This window comes from Macaca fascicularis, chromosome 9 (assembly GCF_037993035.2).
Source record: "Macaca fascicularis isolate 582-1 chromosome 9, T2T-MFA8v1.1".
Lineage (NCBI taxonomy): Eukaryota > Metazoa > Chordata > Mammalia > Primates > Cercopithecidae > Macaca > Macaca fascicularis.
In genome coordinates this window covers 6,163,923-6,187,385 of record NC_088383.1, presented here as the reverse complement: position 1 = coordinate 6,187,385, position 23,463 = coordinate 6,163,923, and the positions used below count along the sequence as shown (strand labels likewise).

The window sequence follows — 23,463 nt, the reverse complement described above, 5'->3', positions numbered from 1 at the left end:
TTTAAGGAAAACATTCAATTACTTCAAGATAAAATTTATTTTCTTTGCTTTCTGGACTATGGATGTATGTAGCTAACTGAAGTTGCCAAGCAGGAGGGATTTAACCAGAGGCCGTGTGTCCACCAGCATAGAGACATCCTCTGCATCACCATCCACACGCAGGGCTTCTGCTAGATGTCGTGCAACACCCTCTCTGCTAATATTCATCTGAAAATGGATAATCAGGGTGGTCCACAAGACTGAAAAGAGAAATGATAGTACATAATATGGATGAAATGACTCTATTAAAAAGCTGGTAGCAAAGTGATTTCTAGGACGCTGCCATTAGTGTGAATGTTAAGTTTATTTTCAATTTGTAGAATCTGTCTTTCATGAACATGACTTTATAATGTGTTTTTTTTTTTCCCCAAATTAAGAGCATTTTCAACTTATATTCCCTTGCCTGGAATTTATCACACAAACTACACAGGGTCAGTTGTTCAAACACAGTCTTTCATATCTGTTAACAGAGCAAAGAGATACTCTGACCTTTTCTATTTCAAATTCTCAATGAAAGCAGCAACTCATCCTGCATTGTTTTGAATAGAAACAAGCCAGCTACATGTTCATCACTAAATTTTGAGGGTTAAATGTTCTTCGTAGCAATCACACATCCTTTAAAGTATTCATTACTGACTAGCTGCTTACCATATGGAAAATATTTTCTTTGATTCAGACATGTAAACTGTCCTATGTGATATGGGGTTCCATATCCAAAACTCTACAATATAAGGGCAATCTTTAGGTGGAAATAACACAAAATAGAATGAATAAATGATTAATATTGAATACTTGGTGAGAATTACTGATGTTTGCCACTCTTCATTTCCTTTTTCTGATTTCCTATTTTACTATTTTCCTCTAAACAATGATATTTAAAAACGTTTGAGTTCTTACGACGTGCTGCTGTGTTTATCTTTTTTAATACATTATCTCATGTCTATTACCTGTTAACATCGCCACTGCAAGCAGTGACATAACTTGTTTTTCCCTCATCACGTGAGTGCCTTTCTGTTAATCCTAGAACCTTGGAGCATATAGAAAAAGAGTAAGATCTTTTGTCAGCTATATATTATCCCCAAAGATGGGACTTTCCAACTCTTCCCTTGATTTTTTTTTTTTAATGATGGAATCTTGCTCTGTTGCCCAGGCTGGAGTGCAGTGGCACAATTTCGGCTCACTGCAACCTCTGCCTCCCAGGTTCAAGGGATTCTCCTGCCTCAGCCTCCTGAGTAGCTGGATTTACAGGTGTATGCCACCACGTATGGCTAATTTTTGTATTTTTAGTAGAGACAGGGTTTCTCCATTTTGGCCAGGATGGTCTGAAACTTCTGACCTCAAGTGATCCACCTGCCTTTGCCTCCCAGAGTGTTGGGATTATAGGCATGAGCCACTGAGCCTGGCTCTTCCCTTGACTTTTAATCTCTCTTCTCTAAAACTTCTTTATAGTCTGCATTTAGATTTCCATATTGGAAAAATAAATCAGAGCCAAGAGTTCTAATGCCCACTAAGGGCAAACTTTCTGGAGGCAAAATGCAGTGCTTGGGTCATGAGCAAATGTCTAAAGAGAAGGAAGAAAGAAATTTGAAAAGGGTAAAGATACTGAACTGACATGATCTAGTGAGCAATTCCACACGGAAGAGATGAATTTCTGGCATGGACACCAATGTTGTTGGAAATGTTTATCTGATAAGGAACTGAGCAGATTTGGAAGAAAAAGCTGTAAGTACAGATTTGGAAAAACATGTAATCAAGCCATGTGGGCAATATCCAATTTGTCCACTAGGCCATAGCAGAAATGCCAGGCCAACATGAAAGGTGCTGATTCAGCAATAATATTGGCTGCTCTGGAAATTTTCAGGGAGTCAGGAGAGCAGAGGCACAGGTTGACCCTGGGCCCGCTCACCCTGTCAGAGAACAGCTCTGGAGTGAATCCAGAAGGAGAGTTCCAGAGTTCCTGTCTCACCTCTGACTCACATTGGCCTGTCTCCCTGGTATTGAAGTCACTTTTAACACCCATCTGACATTCCTCCCCTAAAAATAAACTTGGCAACCCATTTTCCAAAGTTACTTACAAATCCATGACAGCATATCGAAAATTTCCGTTTAGGCCATCTAGAACTTTCATATCCTCCGAAGTCAACTGGAATTCAAAAACCTACCAAAGAAGTAGAAAATTTTCATTGTTAGATTGCATAATTGTCAACTTGGAATAGCCAAGTATATCAGAGCAGGGTATAGAGGCAATATGTAAAATATTTGATAAGTTTCCAAGTTATGAAAGATCATCTCTAAACTCTCAAGTGATTAAAGAATATCAGGTAAAATATAAATCCATTCCTAGATATTATATATTGAAACTGCACAAAACTGTAGACAAAGAAGATCTCAACAGAAACTGGAGACGGAATGAAGTTGACCTGGTGTGCGCATGATTGGTTCATGTACTTAGAAGATTTAGAAGAATCTAGAGGGAAAATTTTGAAACATTTTTAGAAATTTTAGACGTTTGGTGGTGCTACAATTTGGATATCTGTCCCCTCCTAATCTCATGTTAAAAACGTGATTCAGCAATGATGGAAGTGGGTCCTGGTGGGAGGTGTTTGTGCCATGGGGGCATCCTTCATGAATGGCTGGGTGCCCTCCCCATGGTAATGAGTGTTCACTGCATTAGGTCACATGAAATCTGGTTTAAAAAGGAGACTGACATTTTTTTTCCCTCTTCATCTCTTGCTATTTGATATGCTTCCTCCTCTGTCACCTACCATGAGTAAATGCTTCCTGAGGCCTCACCAAAACCAAATTGGTGCCATGATTTTTGTACACTCTGCAAAATGGTAAGCCAAATATACCACCTTCTGGCATATTTTATCTGGCCTCAGGTATTTCTTTATAGCAGTGTGCAATGGGCTAATATGGAAAATTGTTACCAGGAGTGGAACATTGCTAAAAATGTCTGAAAATGTGGTAGTGGCTTTAGAACTGGGTAATTAGCACAGTTTGGAGTATCGAGAGGGTTCAGAAGAAAATGAGAAGATAAGGGATAGTTTGGAACTTGTTAAGCATTGGTTAAATGATTCTGACCAAAATGCTGATAAAAATATGGGCAATGAAGTGTAGGTTAATGAGATCTAAGACCAAAATCAGAAACTAAAAACTGGAACAAAGATCACCCTTGGTATACCTTAGGAAATTGGCTGCATTGTGTCCATTCCAGGACTTTGTGGAAGTCTGAACTTAGTGATGATTTAAGGGTTTCTGGTGGAAGAAATTTCTAAGCAGGAAGACATTCAAGAGATAGTGTGACTGCTTCTAACAGCCTATGATCAGGTATGGGAGCAAAGGAATGACCTAATGTTGGAATATAAAGCTTCCTGAAGCCTCTCCAGAATCTGGTGCTATGCTTTTTGTACAGCCTGTAAATTGTGAGCCAAATATAGCTCTTTTCTGTATAAATTGCCCAGCATCAAGTATTTTTTTTTTATAGCAGCACAAAACGGACTAATACAGATGGATATTGTTGGATTTCTATATTTGTCCCCATGACAAAAACACCTCCCACCAGACCCCACTTCCATCATTGGGGATAACATTTTTTCTTAATTTCTAGGGTACATGTGCACAACGTGCAGTTTTGTTACATATGTATACATGTGCCATGTTGGTGTGCTGTACCCATTAACTCGTCATTCACATTAGGTATATCTCCTAATGCTATCCCTCCCTCTTCCCCCCTTCCCCACAATAGGCCCTGGTGTGTGATGTGTTCCCCTTCCTGTGTCCAAGTGATCTCATTGTTCAATTCACACCTATGAGTGAGAACATGTGGTGTTTGGTTTTCTGTTCTTGCGATAGTTTGCTGAGAATGATGGTTTCCAGCTGCATTCATGTCCCTACAAAGGACACGAACTAACCTTTTTTGCATTTTAAAAATGAGATTAGAAGGAGACAAATATCCAAACCATATCATCATCAAACTATCTAAATCATAAGTTTCAAAGTTGTTCTCTAGATTCTTAATCTTATAAGTACATGAACCAGTCATGTACACCCAAGGTTAACTTTATTTCATCTCTAGTATCTGTTGAGATCCTCTTTGTCTGTAGAGTCGTACAGTTGTACAGTTTCACATCAGATATAGAAATACTGAAATCGAAATATATTCATCTGATTTCCATCTTCAATGAACAGGTATAATGTGAAAATTGTTTTCAACAAGATTCAAGACAGTAATTGTCCAAATCCTAATAACATCATGCTCAAAGAAAACAAGTAGTTGCTTGTAGAGGATCTCAGTATTCAAATATCAAAAGATGTCACTAACTGCTAGCATAATACTAAATTACTAAAATTTATTGGAATACTCTAATACAGAGAATAAGAGGAAAAGAGAATAAAAGTCTAGGTAAGTCTAGAAAATTCTCAAGTTATCCAAAGACTATTAAAATTATAAGTTTTCTATGAATAAATCTAGGAAAACATACACAAATGCCTCAAGAATGCTATGTAACATAATTTAGACAGTACAGGAAAGTTAACTCTGAAAGAAGGGAAATGTCAGAAGTACTTATGGACACTTTATGACAGGATGAAAAATCAAGATAGGTGAGCAAATATGGACTTTTCAATCATTCTTAGTGGGACATTTTAGTATCAAGTGAAAATTGTATGTACATTTGCACCCTTATTTCACATATTAAAAATCAATTATCCCAATTTATAAAAGTACATTAATATTTTTATAAGATATTAATAGAATATAGTATATTACTCTGTATTACTATATAATATTTTACTACATAATATAGTAATGTATTGTCATGTTTCCAATATAGGAAAAGTCACGATATTAGCAACTACAAGACAATGTCATAAAGAATTTGACTACATTAAGAGTAGAAACTTTTGTTAAAACCACCATAAAGAGAATCAAAACACGGGTACATTTTGGGAGAGGCTATTTCAACAATACATCTGAAGCTCTAAAGAATATCCAGAATACAAATTCTGGATTAATTCTGCAGAGCTGCCTCATTGCCCTGCACACACGTGAGACAGCCCAGCCAGGAACAGAACTAGACTGAGTTCAGGTGGAGCTTAGGCTAAATTACAAACCATGAAATTGTCAGTTAAATAAATGGTTTTCTATTAAACCTCTATGTTTGAGAGGTTTTCTTTTTTATAATTTTACTTAGTATTATGTTTTTCTACACATAGAAAAAGACATGCAACCTAATAAAAATACCCAAAGACTTCAACAGGCACTCAAAAAATAATTCTAAGAGAATAAATACATGAAATTTATACGGAATAAACAAGGACATGAAGAAAAAATCTGCAATGATTTGAAGACTAGAGAACACCTAACCCAACTCATTTCAGAAAATGAAGACAAGGTGATGTCCCTAGCAGAGGGATACAGAGTAAGTTGCCAACTTTATGCCAAAATTTCTGGTTTTGGTCCCATCCTGATTCTTTCCACCCATACTACTGCTATAGTAGAGTAGAAAACCCTTATGATGCACACAAAGCATTTGTGCATAGGAAATGCCCAGGAGATGGACTTAGTGCAAGGGTGTCCTGAGAAGCTTACAAGAAGCACACATGTGAAGGACACCATGCAGGAGCCCTGACACCCACTCAACTCCTCACCTGGACGTTTTCTCTGATCCGCTGTTCATTGTAGCTCTTGGCCAGGACCACAACCCCACGCTGCAGCTGGTAGCGCAAGGCAATCAGGGCTGGGGATGGTTTGTGCTTCTTTGCTAAGGCACAAAGAACTGGGTCTTCCAAAAGAGCTGGGGAGTTCTGGTCCACCCTGGAAGGAAAGCCAGAAATGCTGAAGTCTTGAGGCTGGATTCAGTTTGGTAGGAGGCTCCCTAAACAGACTAAGGTGTTCATTCTGCACCAGAGCCTCTCAAGTGAGGCCCCTGTACAATAGCATCACCTGGGAACTCATCAGAAATGCAAATTCTCCCCGTACACTGATTCACTGAGAGTGAACTCCAGGAGACTGAGTAGGCTATAATTAAACTTTTTCATCAAAATGGCATTTTAGGTAAACTTCCTGTTGCTTTTATTACCATAGTTTATGTCGTTGGGTTCCCAGAGCACTATGGGCAACCAGGACAATGTCTTTTGACTTGCAGAAATCCAGCAGTTTGCTCTGGTTGAGGTAAGGATGACATTCCACCTGCAGATGAGCAAGACGGAAAAGCATCAGATAATCCAAAACATAGGTTAATATAAAGATTAAAATAAGCTGAATAAAGTATAACATTAAATTTGAACTGAGACTATTATTGTCAAATAATGATCTTTTTAATAAAAATACATTTTATATTGCTGTCCTAAAAGTATACACAGAAATGTTATTTCTGAGCATAAGCAACTCTATGAACCAGAGTCAGTTTCTAACAACCTTTGACCACTAGAATTGCACATGGCCAATTCCAGTCTTGGAATAGGTTAAGATTCTGAACTTTGAACATCAAATTGTGCCAGAATGTAAGAATTTCTTTAAAGACTTATGAGATCAGGTTTAAAATAAAAAAGTAGTTTTATAGGAATCTCAGTAATATTTGTGTAGATGTGAGCATCAAAAACCAATAATGAATAAAAATCACAAATTATAGGAAAACAATCCATGTCTTCATAGTGTTGAGTGGTTAAAAGTGATCAAAAGTATTTGCCTTCATCAATGGTGATTGATATGTTTTGGCTCTGTGTCCCCACCCAAATCTCATTTTGTAGCTCTCATAATTCCCACATGTCGTGGAAGGGGCCCAAGGGTGATAATTGAATCATGGGAGTGGGTGTTTCCTGTGTTCTCATGATAGTGAATAAGTCTCTCAAGATCTGATGATTTTAAAAATGGGTTTCCCTGCACAAGCTGTCTCTTTGCCTGCTGCCCTCCATGTAAGATATGACTTGCTCTTCTTTGCCTTCTGCCATGATTGTGAGGTATCCCCAGCCATGTGAAGCTGTAAGTCCATTAAACCCCCCTTTTCTCCCCACTCTTGAGTATGTTTTTATCAGCAGCATGAACACGGACCAATATGGTAACTTCGTACCAGTAGAGTGGGGCGTTGCTGAACGATACCTGAAAATGTGGAAGTGACTTTGGAACTGGGTAACATGCAGAGGTTGTAACAGTTTGTAGTGCTCAGGAGAAGACAGAAAAATAAATGTAAGAATGTTGGAAACTTTCTAGAGACTTGTTGAATATCTTTGACAAAAATGCTGCTAGTAATATGAACAATAATGTCCAGGCTGAGGTGGTCTCAGATGGAGATGAGGAACTTGTTGGGAACTGGAGCAAAGGTGACTCTTATGTTGTAGCAGAGAGTGGTGGCATTTTGTCCCTGCCCTAGAGACTTGTGGAACTTTGGATTTGAGAGAGATGATTTAGGGTATCTGGTCAAAGAAATTTCTAAGCAAAGCATTCAAGAAATGACTTGGGTGCTGTTAAAAGCATCCAGTTTTAAAAGGGAAACAACATAAAAGTTCAGAAAATTTGCAGTCTGATGATGTAGTAAAAATTAAAAACCCATTTTCTGAGAAGAAAGTCAAGCCAGCTGTAGAAATTTGCATAAGTAACAAGGAGCCAAATATTAATCACCAAGACAATGGGGAAAATGTCTCCAAGGCAGTCAGACACCTTTGTGGCAGCCCTTCTCATCCCAGGCCCAGAGGTGGAGGCCTAGGAGGAAAAAATGGTTTCATGGGCTGGGCCCAGGGTCTCCATTCTGTGTGCAGTCTAGGGACTTGGTACCCTGCATCCCAATCACTCCTGCTGTGACTAAAAGGGGCCAAAGTACAGCTCAGGCTGTGGCTGCACAGGGTGCAAGTCCCAAGCCTTTAGCAGCTTCTATGTGGTGTTGAGCCTACGGGTGCACAGTAGTTAAGAATTGAGTCATGGGGCCAGGCGTGGTGGCTCACGCCTTTAATCCCAGCACTCTGGGAGGCTGAGGCAGGTAGATCACAAAGTCATGAGTTTGAGACCAGCCTGACCAAGATGGTGAAACCCCATCTCTACTAAAGATGCAAAAATTAGCCAGGCGTGGTGGTAAGTGCCTCTAATCCCAGCTACTCAGGAGGCTGAGGCAGAAGAACCACTTGAACCCAGGAGGTGGAGGTTGCAGTGAGCTGAGATCGTGCCACTGCACTCCAGCCTGGGCCTGGGCGATAGCAGCACGCTGTCTCAAAAAAAAAAAAAAAAAAAAAATTTGAGATTTGGGAACCTCCATCTAGATTTCAGTTTTCAGAGGATGTATAGAAATGCCTGGATGTCCAGGCAGAAGTTTACCACTAGGCCCGTGCTCCCATGGTGAACCTCTGCTAGGGCAGTGTTCTGGGGTCAGAGCCCCCACACAGAGTCCCTGCTGGGGCACCACCTGATGGAGCTGTGAGAAAAGGGCCACTATCCTCCAGACCCTAGAATGGTAGATCCACTGACAGCTTGCACTGTGCACCTGGAAAAGCTGCAGACACTCAATGCCAGTCCATGAAAGCAGCCAGAAGGGAGGCTGTACCCTGCAAAGCCACAGGAGTGGAGCTGCCCAAGAACATAGGAACCACCTCTTACATTAGCATGGATGTGAATGGAGTTCCATTGACTCCTGGATGTGAAACATGGAGTCAAAGGAGATCATTTTGAAGCTTTAAAATTTGACTGCCCTGCTGGATTTCAGACTAGCATGGGTCCTGTAGTCCCTTTTTTGGCCAATTTCTCCCACAGGGAACAGCTGTATTTACCCAATGCCTGTACCCCCATTGTATCTTGGAAGTAACTAACTTGCTTTTGAGTTTACAGGCTCATAGGTGGAAGGTACTTGCCTTGTCTCAGATGAGACTTTGGACTGTGGACTTTCGATCTAATGCTGAAATGAGTTAAGACTTTGGAAAACTGTTGGGAATGCATGATTGGTTTTGAATTGTGAGGACATGAGATTTGGGAGGGGTTAGGGGTGGCATGATATGGTTTGGGTATGTGTCCCCACCCAAATCTCATCTTGTAGCTCCCATAATTCCCATGTATTGTGGGAGAGACCTGGTGGGAGATAATTAAATCATGGGGGCAGGTCTTTCCCGTGATGTTCTTGAGATAGTGAGTAAGTCTCATGAGATCTGATGGTTTTATAAGGAGGAGAGATTTCCTGAACAAGTTCTTTCTTTGCCTGGTGCCATCTGTGTAAGATGTGACTTGCTCCTCCTTGCCTTCTGCCATGATTGTGAGACCTCCCCAGCCATATGGAACTTTAAGTCCATTAAACCTCTTTTTCTTCCCAGTCTCGGATATGTCTTTATCAGTAGCATGAAAATGGACTAATACAGTGATCATTACAGTAATTTTTTTCCAGGACATGAATAATTAAAGGGAAAGAGTTAAGCTTTTTAGCATATCCAAGAGGAGTAATTGTTTGACTTAGTGAAAAAAATTTTTTCATAATAAAATGTAAAGTGAGAATAGTAAACTTGTAGTTAAAATTGAAAGTAATTACTTTAAAGCCCCCAGGAAAGAACAAATACAATAAAAATGCAATACAAAAATTTAAAACATCATTAATGTATACTCAATCATTATGTGAAAATTTGCTGTGGAATATAACTTTCCCTTTTGATTATTTTCACCCAGCAGATTACTAGCAATTGCAAAGGGGAGAACACGTGTCTCTGGAAATTATTGTTATTTCCTTATATATAATAATTGCAGTGTTACTGGGAGAATATCTTCATTCCTATGCCATGCTTTGAAAGGTCTGTAGAGGTGAATTGTGATCATTACAATATATTTTGAAGAGATTCAACAAAGACTACATGTATTGATGCAGATCTACTCATATATACCTATATATTTGCCAGGTTGGCAAAGTGTCAACAATTTTGGATATAGATGGTAACATGTAGATGTCCTGTATTATCCCTTCAAATTTCTCTAAAATTTGAAAATGTCATAATAAAAAAATTGAGTAAAACTAATATTAAAACCACATTAATTCCTTAACTTTTTAATTGGCAATCAAGATTTTGTACTATATTACCAAATACATAAATTTTAAATACTACATGTTTCAGCTGTAGACCTGTACTCATTGACTCTAAGTAGTAAAAGAGTAAGTTAGAGAACCAGAACCATATGCAGAATAGATGCTTCTCAACAGTTGATTTGATGACAGAAAGCAAAGAGGTGCATCAAAATTAGATGTGGGCAGTCACAAGGTCGGCTCAATGTTCTGCTAAATTTTCCTCAGTGTTGATTTCATCCACCACAACTAGTGATCTCCATAAATAGTTAACTCTCTTTTTTTCAGTCTTTAAAGTTTTATTTCACCAACTTCGCGTCAAATTTCCGCAATTGCATTCTGGTTAATTTAGTATACTTGCTTGACTTCCCAAAATGATAGTACTGAAATATTTGTGGGGTAGGGAGAAGAGACCACTTGAAGCATCACTGCATTTACTCATCTTCCACACAGCCACAGAGTTGGGCATCTGATTGTTCGATGAAATGAAGCTTTGACAGCACGCAGGAGGGCATACGGGATCTGATTGTTCAATGAAATGAAGCTTTGACAGCACGCAGGAGGGGCATACAGGAAAACCAGGCTTAGACAGTCTTGCATTTGTCAAAATCAGACCAGAGAAAATCTATTCCACATATATAGAAAAGGTATCATATTCATCTTTTTATATTACTGCAACATTTTTCTTTTGTCACATCATGGAGTTTCTCAAATCCTTTATTTCATGTCCTATGATTGCACAGGTAGGCAGCAAATGCCAAGGAGTGGATGAGCTCAGTTCAACCATTGCTAACAATTTCTCAATTTCTGAGAGAGACAAGTTCTTCAAGTCTAGTTTCTTAGTACCCGTAAGTACAGGGACATCTTTATTTTCTTATACCCTATTTTATAAAGTTCAGTTTTGACTTCTTCCATTCTTTCAACATCAACAGAGTCCACAGCAAACACAATGCCATCTGTGCATCTTGCATATGGCTTCTACAGTGTTCCTCATTTCCCCTGACCACCTACATCCCAGGAGTGAAAAGTGACTGTTTTAGAATTTTCCAAGGTTACCTTAATTTTTCAGTGTTAAATCCTTTGGTGGGTATGGTATTTACAAATTTATTGAATAGCAGCCTGTATAAAACAGTTCTTCCAGCACAGTCCAAACACGAAATAACAATGTGGAAGGACTGAAATGATGGCAGGATGGTAGTTTAGTCAGTTAGTCCATTCCCCTATTTCCAGCTGCAAATAAGTGTTCCAAAATGAAATGCTTTCTTTTTTGTGCTTTAGAACTTTTCTTCCCAGGTGGTCCAGCTATAAGACTCCCGTTTTGGGTCTGGGTCTAAATGAGACAATATTAGCAGGCTTTTCTACATGAGGCAAGGGTGGGGGTAGCACGCCACATCCTTTCAGCTTCTCTCTCAAGCAGCTCTCATAAACAGGTAACTTCCTCTCCCTAACCTGTATGACTTTTACTGTTTCCAGTTAGTTCTTAGTACCTGCTGAAGAACTATGAAAACAGAGATGCCAATAAAAAGCATTCAGACATCTAAACCTTATTTAAACCCGTAGTACCTATCTTCTCTTATTCTCACTCCCCTGATTTATTGCTCATCCCATGTTTTTATGGCCTTTATAATTATACACATTATACTCCAAATCATCTTTACCAATCCACTCTCTGGTGGTCTTTTCAAACCTTAGAGATAAGTCCACCTTCTCCCTGAGCTCTGATTAACCATTTCAGTCCTCCTTGATGAAATTTACCTCCTCCAAAAGTAGTATACAGAATTCAGCATGAAGGTCTCTGTACCTTTTTCACTAAGACTTCTCCAAGGAGAGGTACAATTAAGGGTCTTCCATGTTCTTCTAGACAGAGGCTTTGCTTTCTAGAATCTTCTCTTTCACAAATGTAAGTGGAACAAAACAAATGGAAGCCAGGCAGTAGGACAGGAAGATGGGTATTGAGAAGAGAAAGGAGAGGAGGCTGAGGGCCCTCACCTGGTTGCAGACGGGCTTGTACTTGAGTCCTGGGTTGTTGAGGATCATCTCCAGCTGTCTGCGGTTGAAGTTTGACACCCTGATGGACTTGGCCAATCCTGCATCCTTACACTTCTCCATGGCCTGGGAAGGGGTTGTGAGGAATTATTTGTGTGGTTGGCTGCAGATTATGATAAATGCAAGACAGAACTGTTAAAGCAACAACTGTTAAGATATGACAATGAAAATAGCAGTGATTCTCAAGAGAATTACAACAGATAACAGAAAAGGATAGTGACAGCAAGAAGAATTTGGGTATCCTCTTTAGGAAGCTGGAGAGAAAAATGCACATGGAGGGGGAGGAATACCTGTCTTCCTTGTCCCCAATTTATCTCCTTCATTTCCCACTATTCTATTTCAGTCATGTGTTCTTCCCTACCACTCAGCAAAACTTCCTTCGTCAAGCTCCTGAATTTCTAGTTCCAGTGATGCATATTCCACTGGTTGCACATGAAAGCTGGGAAACAGGTTTACCTCTTGTCTTCCTTTTCTGTACTCTGTCCTCCTAGCACTTACCTCCCATATGGCACAGAGATCCACTGTGTCGAACATTACTTTTCCATTTTCATCTTTTGGTAGTGGCGTCTCACCTGGCTGAAGTAGAAGCAGTCATTTTAATGTCACAATTTAATTTCTCCACCCATAGGCTTGTTCCCATGTACATTTTAGGATAATCCACCAGGTGCTGCAATGTTCTAGAAAGTGGTGTGGGCAAAGTGTCTCACATACGGAGTTTTAAGGTATGTCTTTAGGAGACAGGCTTCCTTTAATCTCCTACTTCCATTTTATATATATATATGTATATATAATATATATGTGTATATAATATATGTATATATTATTATGTATATATGAAATAAACATTTTACAGGTTTATAATGGGGTTTCACAGTTGATTTTTGTTACTTGTATCTGCTCCTATAATTTTCTCTGGGGAAATGCCACTCTTTGACTCAAAAATCCTTGATATCCAGCAAATATCCAGCAATAAGGGATTGTATTCTTGATCCACGTGATACAATAAGAGTTCCTTATCCCCCTGAAGATTTGATAGTACATGAGCAGGATCATAAACCAAACATGGTCAAATATATGTATTTGAAAGTTGTAAGACCCATGGAGGCTCTCTTATGTTAATCACCATGAGCCTTGAGCTGCCTCAAAACTATCATTGCCAACAATGAAAAAGGCTGGGACAAAAATCCAGAAAACCTCTTGCAGTTCATAGATAATTATGGAGAAAAGGTCACATTTTTAGAGTCTAGGTGAAATCTTTATTCATGGCAGTGACTACCCATTTGCATCATGGAATAAACTCTTTTTTAAATAAGCTAGCCTGAGTTTTTCCCTATAAATTTAAAAGTTATGCACAGCCGAAATTCATGACTAAGCAAAGCTACAAACTCCAGTGTGAAACAAGCTTTAGTGAAGAAGGCAACGATTCTCAGGTCCCATTATGGTTTCCTTTTTAAGACTCACCCAGAGTGAGTTCCACCAATTCTACTTCAGCTTAAAATGGGGAGAGATAATGGAAACTCACTGTGTACCATATTGCAGCAGTTTTTTTGGGTACCACAGCTGCGTGGATCTCTATATCTGTGAACATCCTAAGAGATGGACTCAGGAACCCCAATTAAGACAGAGCCTTGAAGGTGGCTATTGTTATTTTCTCGAGTTTTTGAGGCAGAGGCTTTGAGGTTGATGTACTGTCTTCTGTTGTCATCATACATTAGAGAAGGAAGGTTTCGCTATTTATTCAATAAAACAGGGGTTAGGCATTATACTTAGGACTCTTCTTCCATGTAACAATACCTACATCCTCCTAAGAAGAAGCTTAATTCTACCATCAATGTAAAGGATTGTCATGCTGGCAACAGAAGAGAAAGAAGTTTGATCTCAAAAACTGCCAACCTTGAGAGCCATTGGGAAATGAATAAGATAAAGGTCAACATAGTCCAGTTGACGTTTTTTTCAGTGAGCTTTCCAAGGCTGGTTGTACCAACTCTGGTTGATGGAAAGTACACCAAAGCTGCAGGGTAAAACTAAAGAATTGTGTTGAATAAAAACATGACCCAGTTTTATTAGTTTGCCCCATCTAATAGTTAGACATTTTTTCCACTGGTTCAAAACTGAAGACTGCTAGCAAAAAAAATTCACATTCTTGTTGTATTTTCTTTTGATATGATCTATCCACGTAAATTCTACTATCTATTGCAAATATAGTTAGTACAATTGCTAAACAATGGAAATAAAATTTTCAATAGGTAAAAATTGATATCAATAATTATGTTCATTATCTGAATGTTTGACAGAATTTATAAAACACTTCAATTGTCTAATTTTCTCATCCATTGAACCCAATGGACAATAATAGTTATTCCTGTTGCTTAGAAACTAAAGAAAATAATGTTCTTAACATGATGACATTTGTGGAACTCCATTCAAGATACTTTAGTTATATGTTATTTAATACCTATAGGGCTCCCTTATTTTGTACTCTCCCCACTCACACACACTCTGATGAAAGGGACAATTGAGATTCAGAATAATATATTAATGAAAGTCATCCAGGACCTAAGAAAAGCTATATTATTATTATAGTTCTCTATGATTTTTTTTTTTTTTTTTTTTTTTATTTTTTGAGACGGAGTCTCACGCTGTTGCCCAGGCTGGAGTGCAGTGGCGCAATCTCGGCTCACTGCAAGCTCCGCCTCCCGGGTTCCTGCCATTCTCCTGCCTCAGCCTCCTGAGTAGCTGGGACTACAGGCGCCCGCCACCGCGCCCGGCTAATTTTTTGTATTTTTAGTAGCGACGGGGTTTCACTGTGGTCTCGATCTCCTGACCTTGTGATCCGCCCGCCTTGGCCTCCCAAAGTGCTGGGATTACAGGCTTGAGCCACCGCGCCCGGCCTATAGTTCTCTATGATTTTATAGCCTGATCTGAGATTTTTTTCCCCAAGAGTGTGGATCAGAGCCAGTGTTAGCATGTCCCTCCCACTTGGAAGAACAGAATAGTGTGTAGATATTCACACTGTGAACTATTTTCCAAGAAGCAACACAGAAACTTAATAGAAAAACTGAAAGAATTCATAGACCCTTTGAAAGAAGTGGCAGGCTGCAGCATACACTATAAGATAGATGAAAAACTGTAAGTGCCCAGAGTGTAAGAAGGGGAGAAACTGCCTCCAGAATATCCTTTCCTACCAGGGAATCTGAAAATGTAGGCCATGGGGCCTAACTGATTTAGGGAGAGGTGAGAAATAAAGTAGAAGCAGCAGTGGGAAATGCCACAAAGGCATTCCCAATCTCCAGCATGGACAGAAGGAGGCCATTTCTTATTTTATCTCACAGGGGACCCTCAGTGAAGTCAGCCAACTAGTTCAGGCAAGGGTCGCAGATTGAAAGAAGCTCCCAACTGAATTTCATATTATTGTTTTGAGTGGGGATGAACTCCTTTGGTTAGAACTCGGGGGGCAAGCAAGAAGTGTGCTGCAGACACAAATGCAGAATTCTTGTGCCCAGCCTTGCAGTTGGATAAGGAGGGGCATAGCTTGAAAGCCACAGTTGCTATCTCTACAGGAAAACTTTTGTCCCAGGGCAGTTCTGAATTCTGAGCACAGGCTACTTAGAACTTAGTCCAGTGCTCCTAGCACCTGCACTCAGCAGCCTGGGCAACAAAGCACTGTAGAACCGAGATCTGCCTTGCCAATTGTGTGGGATCTCAGTGAGGCTTACTGCCACCTGTTACTCCCACTCCCTGTGTGAATACTTCTGCGCAACAAAGGCAGTTGTACTCCCTTCTGCAACATGACCCTATTGGCCTGAGAACCATCTCCTTGCCCTCAGAGCAGCTGCAGCTAGCACCACTCCAGGAGAGTCAGAATGCAGACCTGCCTAACCCTGACCCAACCTGGTTGTGCCCCTCCACCCACCCTGGTAGCTTAACACAAAGGACGTAAACTTTTGGGAACTCTATGACCCTGCCCATCACCTGAGAAACGAGAATACCTCCCTAGGGAAACATAAGGCAAGCTCAAATCGCACAGCTGGTGCTCTTGTGCAAGAGCTGGAGGCCAATGCAGTTCATTACAGCATTCCTAGGTAGAATAACATTGCACCCAGGAAGAAGAAAACTTGTTTGTAATCTCAGCTGACCCCATTGCCTGCATCTATCTGACTAACCAGAAGTCCTGAGTCTGTTCCTGAGACAAGTTCACTACCATTATAACCAGCATTTGAGAAAGCCAACACAAAATGGCTATCTGCAACCAAGGAATCTCACAGTCTATGTCACTTCCCTGACGCCATCATGAGAACTGGTGCTGGTACCCACTGCTGGGAGACATGAAGACAGGTCACATCACAGAATCCCTTTCCAATATTCCCCAGCACTAGCCCAGAGAGGGGCAACCCCACTGGGTCGTTAGACCCAGAAGAGCAATAGCAATCTGTCACTGTAGTCTGGCTCTCAGGATCTTTTACTCATAATGTAATAGAAAGAGCATCACATCAGGACAAAAATATCCAGTTAGCAGGACTTGAGTTCCAGATCTTTACACTGGCAGCAAGTTTCTTTCAGCAGAGACACAATCTCAGTGCTAGATTCAGTAGGGAAAGTCTGAACCTCTACCACCAACAGTCAAGTGGCCTTGGTGCTCATGAAGAGTCTTGGAGAAGGGGTCTTCTTTCCCCCCTTTTCCATCAATGCAGACATAGCTAGGGCTTCTCCTAAAGAAGCTCTGCATGGGTACACCCATACACAACTTTCCTGGAACACTTCAGAATGACTGCGTCCCCACAGGAAGGGCACTCCCCATGTTCAGGCTTGCATGAGAGGCAGTCACAATTTCTCCCTACTTGGAACATCAACATTTCTACAGATGAAAAGAGGTACCTGTCTGATCTCAAGATTCAGAACACTGGGACAAGAGTGAGACTGGGAAGCGCATAGCTTTCCTGTCAACCTGGCATGGGAGCAGAGGTAGCTTCCATCCTTAGCATTGATAAAAGAGGTGAATCCAATTGAAAACTCTCCCAACCACATTGGGTACTTCATTTATCCACCTGCTTTAGTTACAAATGGTTCCTACCCAGAGATACCACCTCTACTGGCCTGTGGTTATATCCCTGGGTAGGGGATACTCAATAAATAAAATAGTGGGAAAAATTGAATAAATATAAAAGTACATATAACAGCAGTATAAGATAAACTTCAAGAGACTGCTGCCGTTCCAATCCCACAGGAGACAGTGAACTTGCCCACACACTGAGTATATAGCTACTACAACCAACATCTGAGGAAGCCATTATACAAAGACTCTCTATAACCAAGGAACTCATATAAGTCTTCACACCTAATAGCACTAAGAACCCAATTAGGCTATTATAAACTATAAATATTAAAGTCAGATCCTTAAAAGGGAAAAAAGAAATTAAAGAAAAACAGGGAAATCAAAAATGAATTCAAGAATAATTAGAAGAAATAATCTAGCAAAATGAGAGGACATCAGAAAAGTAATTATGGTAATATGACAAAACAAGATTTTGTCAATCCCAAACCCTGGGGCCACCCAAGTCACCCCAAAAAGATCACACTAGCTCCCCAGCAATAAATTCAAACTAAGATAAAATATTTGAAATACCAGATAATGAATTCAGAAGGTTCATTATTAAGCTACTCAAGGAGATATCACAGAAAGGTGAAAAACAACCTAAAAAATTAAAAAAAAATTCAGGATATAAATAAAAAATTTTCCAGAGAGATAAATATCACAAAGAAAAACCAATCAGAACTTCTGGAAATGAAAGACACATTTGGGGAAATACAAAATGCAGTGGAAAGTTTCAACAATAGACTAGAACAAGTAAAGGAAAGAATTTCAGAGCTCAAAGACAAGGCTTTTGAATTAATCCAATCAGACAATGATAAAGAAGAATCAATCAGGCTGGATGGATGGCTCACACCTGTAATCCCAGCACTTTGAGAGGCTGAGTTGGATGAATCACTTGAGGTCAGGAGTTCAAGATCAGCCTGGCCAACATGGTGAAACCCAGTCTCTACTAAAAATACAAAAATTAGCCCAGCATAGTGGCATGTGCCTACAATTCCAGCTACTCAGGAGCCTGAGGCAGGAGAATCGCTTTAACCTGGGAGGCAGAGGTTGCAGCAGTGAGCCAAAATCACGCACTTGCACTCCAGCAGCCTGGGCAACAAAGCAAGACTCTTGTCAAAAAAAAAAAAAAAACCAAAAAACAAAAAACAAATTATCTAAGAAATATGAGATTATGTAAAACAGCCAAACCTAAGAATAACTGGTGTTCCTGAGGGAGAAAAGAAGTCTAAAAGTTTGGAAAACTTACCTGAGAGAATAATTGAGAAAAAATTCCCTGGCCTGGCTAGAGATTTAGATATCCAAATAGAAGAAGCTCAAAGAACTCCTTGGAAATTAGAGGATGTGGAGAAATAGGAACACTTTTACACTGTTGGTGGGATTGTAAACTAGTTCAACCATTATGGAAAACAGTATGGCGATTCCTCAAGGATCTAGAACTAGATGTACCATATGACCCAGCCATCCCATTACTGGGTATATACCCAAAGGATTATAAATTATGCTGCTATAAAGACACATGCACACGTATGTTTATTGCAGCACTATTCACAATAGCAAAGACTTGGAATCAACCCAAATGTCCATCAGTGACAGATTGGATTAAGAAAATGTGGCACATATACACCATGGAATACTATGCAGCCATAAAAAAGGATGAGTTTGAGTCCTTTGTAGGGACTTGGATGCAGCTGGAATCCATCATTCTTAGCAAACTATCGCAAGAACAGAAAACCAAACACCGCATGTTCTCACTCATAGGTGGGAACTGAACAATGAGATCACTCGGACTCAGGAAGGGGAACATCACACACCGGGGCCTATCATGGGGAGGGGGGAGGGGGGAGGGATTGCATTGGGAGTTATACCTGATGTAAATGACGAGTTGATGGGTGCAGCACAGCAACATGGCACAAGTATACATATGTAACAAACCTGCACGTTATGCACATGTACCCTACAACTTAAAGTATAATAATAATAAATAAATTAAAAAAAAAAAAAAAAAAAAAAAAAAAAAAAAAAAAAAAAATATTACCACCAAGTCACATAGTCATGAGTCTATCTAAAGTCAACATGAAGGAAATAATTCTAAGAGATGTGAGAAAAAAGCATCAGGTAACACAAAGAAAAATCAAACTAACAGAACTTCTAAGCAGAAAACTTAAAAACTAGAAGGGATTGAGGTCCTATCTTTAGCCTTCTTAAACAAAATAAATGTCAGCCAGAAATTTTGTGTCCAGCAAAACTACGTTTCATGAATGAAGGAGAAATAAAGTCGTTTTTAGAAAAACAAATGATGAAGGAATTTGACATTATCAAACCAGTTCTACAAAGCATGCTATAAGGAGTTCTAAATCTTCAAACAAAAGATTGTTATTCACCACAATGGAACCTCCTGAAAGCATAAAACTCATGAATCCTATAAAACAATACACAACAGCAACCAAAAGTATTTAGGTAACAACTGAAATGATGAAAAGAACAGTACCTCACATCTCAGTAATAACATTGAACATAAATGGCCTAAATTCTCCACTTAGAAGATACAGAATGGCGAAATGGATAATAAATTACAAACCAAATACCTGCTGTATTGAAGAGATTCACCTAACACATAAAGATTTGGATAAACTCAAAAAGGTGGAAAAAGAGATTCCATGCAAATGGAAACCAAAAGTATGCAGGAGTTGCTACTCTTATATCAGACAAAACAGACTTTAAAGCAACAGCAGTAAGAAAAAAAAGACAAAGAAAATCATTATATAATGATAAAAGAACCAATCTAGCAAGAACATATTACAATCTTAAATTTATATGCACCTAACACTGGAGCTCCCAGATTTGTAAAACTATTACTAGCAGACTTAAGAAATGGATAGCAACACAGTAATAGTGAGGCACTCAATACTCCATTGTACAGTGCTAGTCAGATAATCAAGGCAGAAAGTAAATAGGAAACAATGGATTTCAGATACTCTAGAAAAATGTTTACTAAACAGATGTTTACAGAACATTCTACCCACCAACTGCAGAATATACATTCTTCTCATCAGCACATGGAACATTCTGCAAGATAGACCATATGATAGGCCACAAAACAAGTGTCAAACTTGAGAAAATCCAAATTATATCAAGTATCTCTTAGAACACAGTGTAATAAAACTAGAAATTGACTCTGAAAGGAACCCTCAAAACTATACAAATACATGGAAATTAAACAATCTGCTCTTGAATGATTTTGGGTTAACAATAAAATCAAAATGGCAATTCAGTAATTTTTTGAAATAAATGATAGTAGTGACACAAGTTATGAAAACCTCTGGAATACAGCAAAAGCAGAGCTAAAAGGCAAGTTCATATCATTAAATGCCTACATCAAAGAGTCTGAAAGAGCACAAATTGACTAAAGATGTACTAGAGAAACAGGAACTAACTAAACCCAAAGATATTAGAAGAAATAATATTAGAGCAGAACTAAATGAAATTGAAACAAAACACCCCCAACAAAAGATCAGTGAAAGATAAAGCTGGTTCTTTGAAAAGAGGAACAAATTTGCTGGACCATTAGTGAGATTAACCAAGAAAAGAAGAGAGAAGATCCAAATAAGCTCAATTAGAAGTGAAACTGGACACATTACAAATGTATCATAGAAATACAAAAAATCATTCAGGACAACTAAGAACACCTTTATGTGCACAAACTATAAAATCTAGAGTAGATTGGTGAGAAATTCTGAGATACCAGCCAGGCTCCAACTTTGAAAACAGGTGCATCTACGGGTGGCAGTCTATTGTGTTGACTCCTTTCTACACAGCCATTAGCCATTCTGTGTGCATGCCAGAACTATATATGAGGAGTAAAGACATACACTCCAAGGATGTAGAGTTATACATAAGAAATTAACTGCAACCTGTAAAAGATTAGTAAAGTATGCTTTAGTCTTAAAAAATAAGGATAACTTTTTTTAGGAGACATAAGTTCAGTGAAATTTAAAATGATTGACTTATCTATCAAATTTGGATAAATATTTGAAAGGTACATTTTTAAAACAACAAAGCCATAAATGGAACAATTTTCTATTTTAATATGAGTATTTCAGGAGTTTTTCTATTTCCAATGATATTAAAAGGAACTAGATGCCAGGTCTCACTGCCTTCCCCTGATACCAGCCCTGATCTTCTCTTTGCTATGCAGGCACTCAAGTTTATCAAAGCTAAAGTTTTCATGTTGTGCTTTTCCTTACTTCCCCTTCATGCCAATTTTCATTACAAAGTAAACCGCTAGTGTTGATGTTTTCAAGATATTTCTCTGTAAATTCTTACAATGTAAAGTTGAGAAAAGTGAGACAAATTTTTATGTGACTAGTCCTTATTCACACACTTAGTAGCCTTGGAATACATGCTTTCTTCCAGTATAGAAATAGTTCAGTCTAGAAAATAAAGTCTCCATTTTGCCTACTTTCATGTCAGGGGACCACCCATACCATTTTGATACAAATCTGATGCATATTAACATGGACCAAAAATTTAAAATTTCTCTTGTGAGGTTCTAGTTTTTTCTTAAAGTTATTTTTCCCTTCAGATAATTTTCCTAGAGGTGAAAGTTGTACATGGGAAATTGTATTAAGTCCAAGACCAGTATTATTACTCTGTCATGCTCAAGGCCACACAGCAGCTCAGCAATACTCTCCCCAAGGGTTTTCATACACCCCATCTCCAGACACTGCTACCACAAAGATTTTGTTTGATCATGTACACTTGGAAGAATAAACAATTTCTTCAATGATAGAAAGAAATAGAGAAACCATTCCACTGCAGTCAATCTCCTACAAAAGGAAATGCCAGGCAGTGTTCTTCATTGTTGAGTTTTAAATATTCTGCAAAGCTGGGAATACCCATAAACAGAAGAAAAAAAAACAGTGCACAAAAGAAAAGTAAGCGGTACATGACCATATGACCAGACCTCAATGCAGAACAGATTGACTGCCTTTTCTCATTGAACTTGGAATAGCTCTGGCCTATTAAAACAGACCAAGTGAATCATGCAGAGTAACACAGGAACACAAAGCTAAAAGCCAGGTCATCATCTACTTATTCCAGCTTTGCTCTTTTAAATGCTCAACACTGAAAATATGATTGTTACCTCTGGAGGCACATAGGTGCCAAATCCTAATACAGGCATGAAATGACCATCATTTAGCTCCACACGCTGATATTTGGGATCCATTGAATGTCACTCCTTTTGCTAAGCAGACGCTGTTTCCTTCTTCAACATCCAGCATTTATATTCACAGGTTATATAAACAATGGGCAGGCAATGTGACACTGCCCACTGTCTGGGGCTGACCAATGCCATGTAGGAAGAAGCAAGTGATGGTATATTACACAGGCTGTGAAGAAAATTGAATCCAGTCCACTTGGCTTTTATCAAAGATAATTCTTAAGTACATTTTTATATAGTCAGAATAAAATTATTTTTTGCTAAAGTAAAATGTTCTATCTGGAATCTATCTATCTGGCAATTTATTATTTATCTATCTATAATCTATCATCTGTCTTATCTATCTTATAAATTCCTCCAACAGATTTATTGAATGATTATCATATATTAGACTATGAAACACTTCTAGAAACAAGTCTCGTTTTTGTTCATGCCATGACGATGTTTCATCTTTATTTTATGTCATATAAATGATCAACCATTTTACATCTTTCTGCCACATGACACTATTTAAAGGAGTGACTAGTAAGCATTTTTTAACAGGTGACAATAAAAAAATTAAACATTAAAACCAAAAGAAACTTTCTCCTTTTACCTTTCCATGAGCTAATATATATATTTTTTCTTTGCATTGTAGAAAGAATATTCATTCCTGATGAAAATGCAGTCCTGATGATGTTGTAATCCTGACAAAAGTACAAAGGAAAAAGAAAACACAGAAATTCTGACATGTTTATTAGAGTATTAATTATTAACAATGTTTGGTCTTTGGACATCATTTCCAATATGCAAACAGTGCCTTATAGTATTTGTATCTTTCATCCAGTTTTAGAAGAAACTATCAAAAGTAACTTCCCAAAAAACTGGTAACTATTTTATATAATTTGTGATCCTGTTAAATATTATAAAACTGGAAACTAATTACAATAAATTGGTGAATAATCCTCACATGCTTTAATTTTTACTTGTGTCTCTCTTTGGAGGGCAGCTTTGAACAGATTGGGCCAGACACGTTGGCTCACACCCATGTAATCCCA

At 38.7% G+C, this 23,463-nt stretch overlaps 1 protein-coding gene and 1 pseudogene across 4 annotated transcripts; both read right to left on the bottom strand.

Moving 5' to 3' along the window:
- LOC102116844 (aldo-keto reductase family 1 member C4-like) lies at positions 1–22,550 on the bottom strand. Of its 4 annotated transcripts, none has more exons than XM_045399488.3 (7): positions 22,349–22,493; positions 12,609–12,686; positions 12,054–12,176; positions 6,123–6,232; positions 5,692–5,857; positions 2,115–2,197; positions 1–239 (listed from the first exon to the last, which is right to left on the bottom strand). In XM_045399488.3, the coding sequence occupies exons 1-7, from the start codon at positions 22,430–22,432 to the stop codon at positions 197–199; spliced, it is 687 nt and encodes a 228-aa protein (XP_045255423.2). In that variant the 5' UTR covers positions 22,433–22,493; the 3' UTR covers positions 1–196. The 4 variants fall into 4 exon arrangements, with proteins under 4 accessions (XP_045255423.2, XP_045255424.2, XP_045255425.2 ...); XM_045399489.3 differs by lacking the exon at positions 22,349–22,493 and adding an exon at positions 14,004–14,121; XM_045399490.3 differs by lacking the exon at positions 12,054–12,176 and having other exon boundaries at positions 22,349–22,550.
- LOC102145996 (ADP-ribosylation factor-like protein 4A) lies at positions 10,669–11,593 on the bottom strand (annotated as a pseudogene).
- Positions 22,551–23,463: the final 913 nt, after the last annotated feature.

Bases quoted from the DNA above. Each gene is read 5' to 3' on its own strand.
- LOC102116844 (XM_045399488.3), bottom strand. From the start codon at position 22,432: ATGGATCCCAAATATCAGCGTGTGGAGCTAAATGATGGTCATTTCATG. The intron at 12,687-22,348 runs GTAACAATCATA...CTTCTACTTCAG, and splicing joins GCACCTATGTGCCTCCAGAG to CCAGGTGAGACGCCACTACC. The intron at 5,858-6,122 runs GTAATAAAAGCA...CTTTCCTTCCAG, and splicing joins ACCCAACGACATAAACTATG to GGTGGACCAGAACTCCCCAG.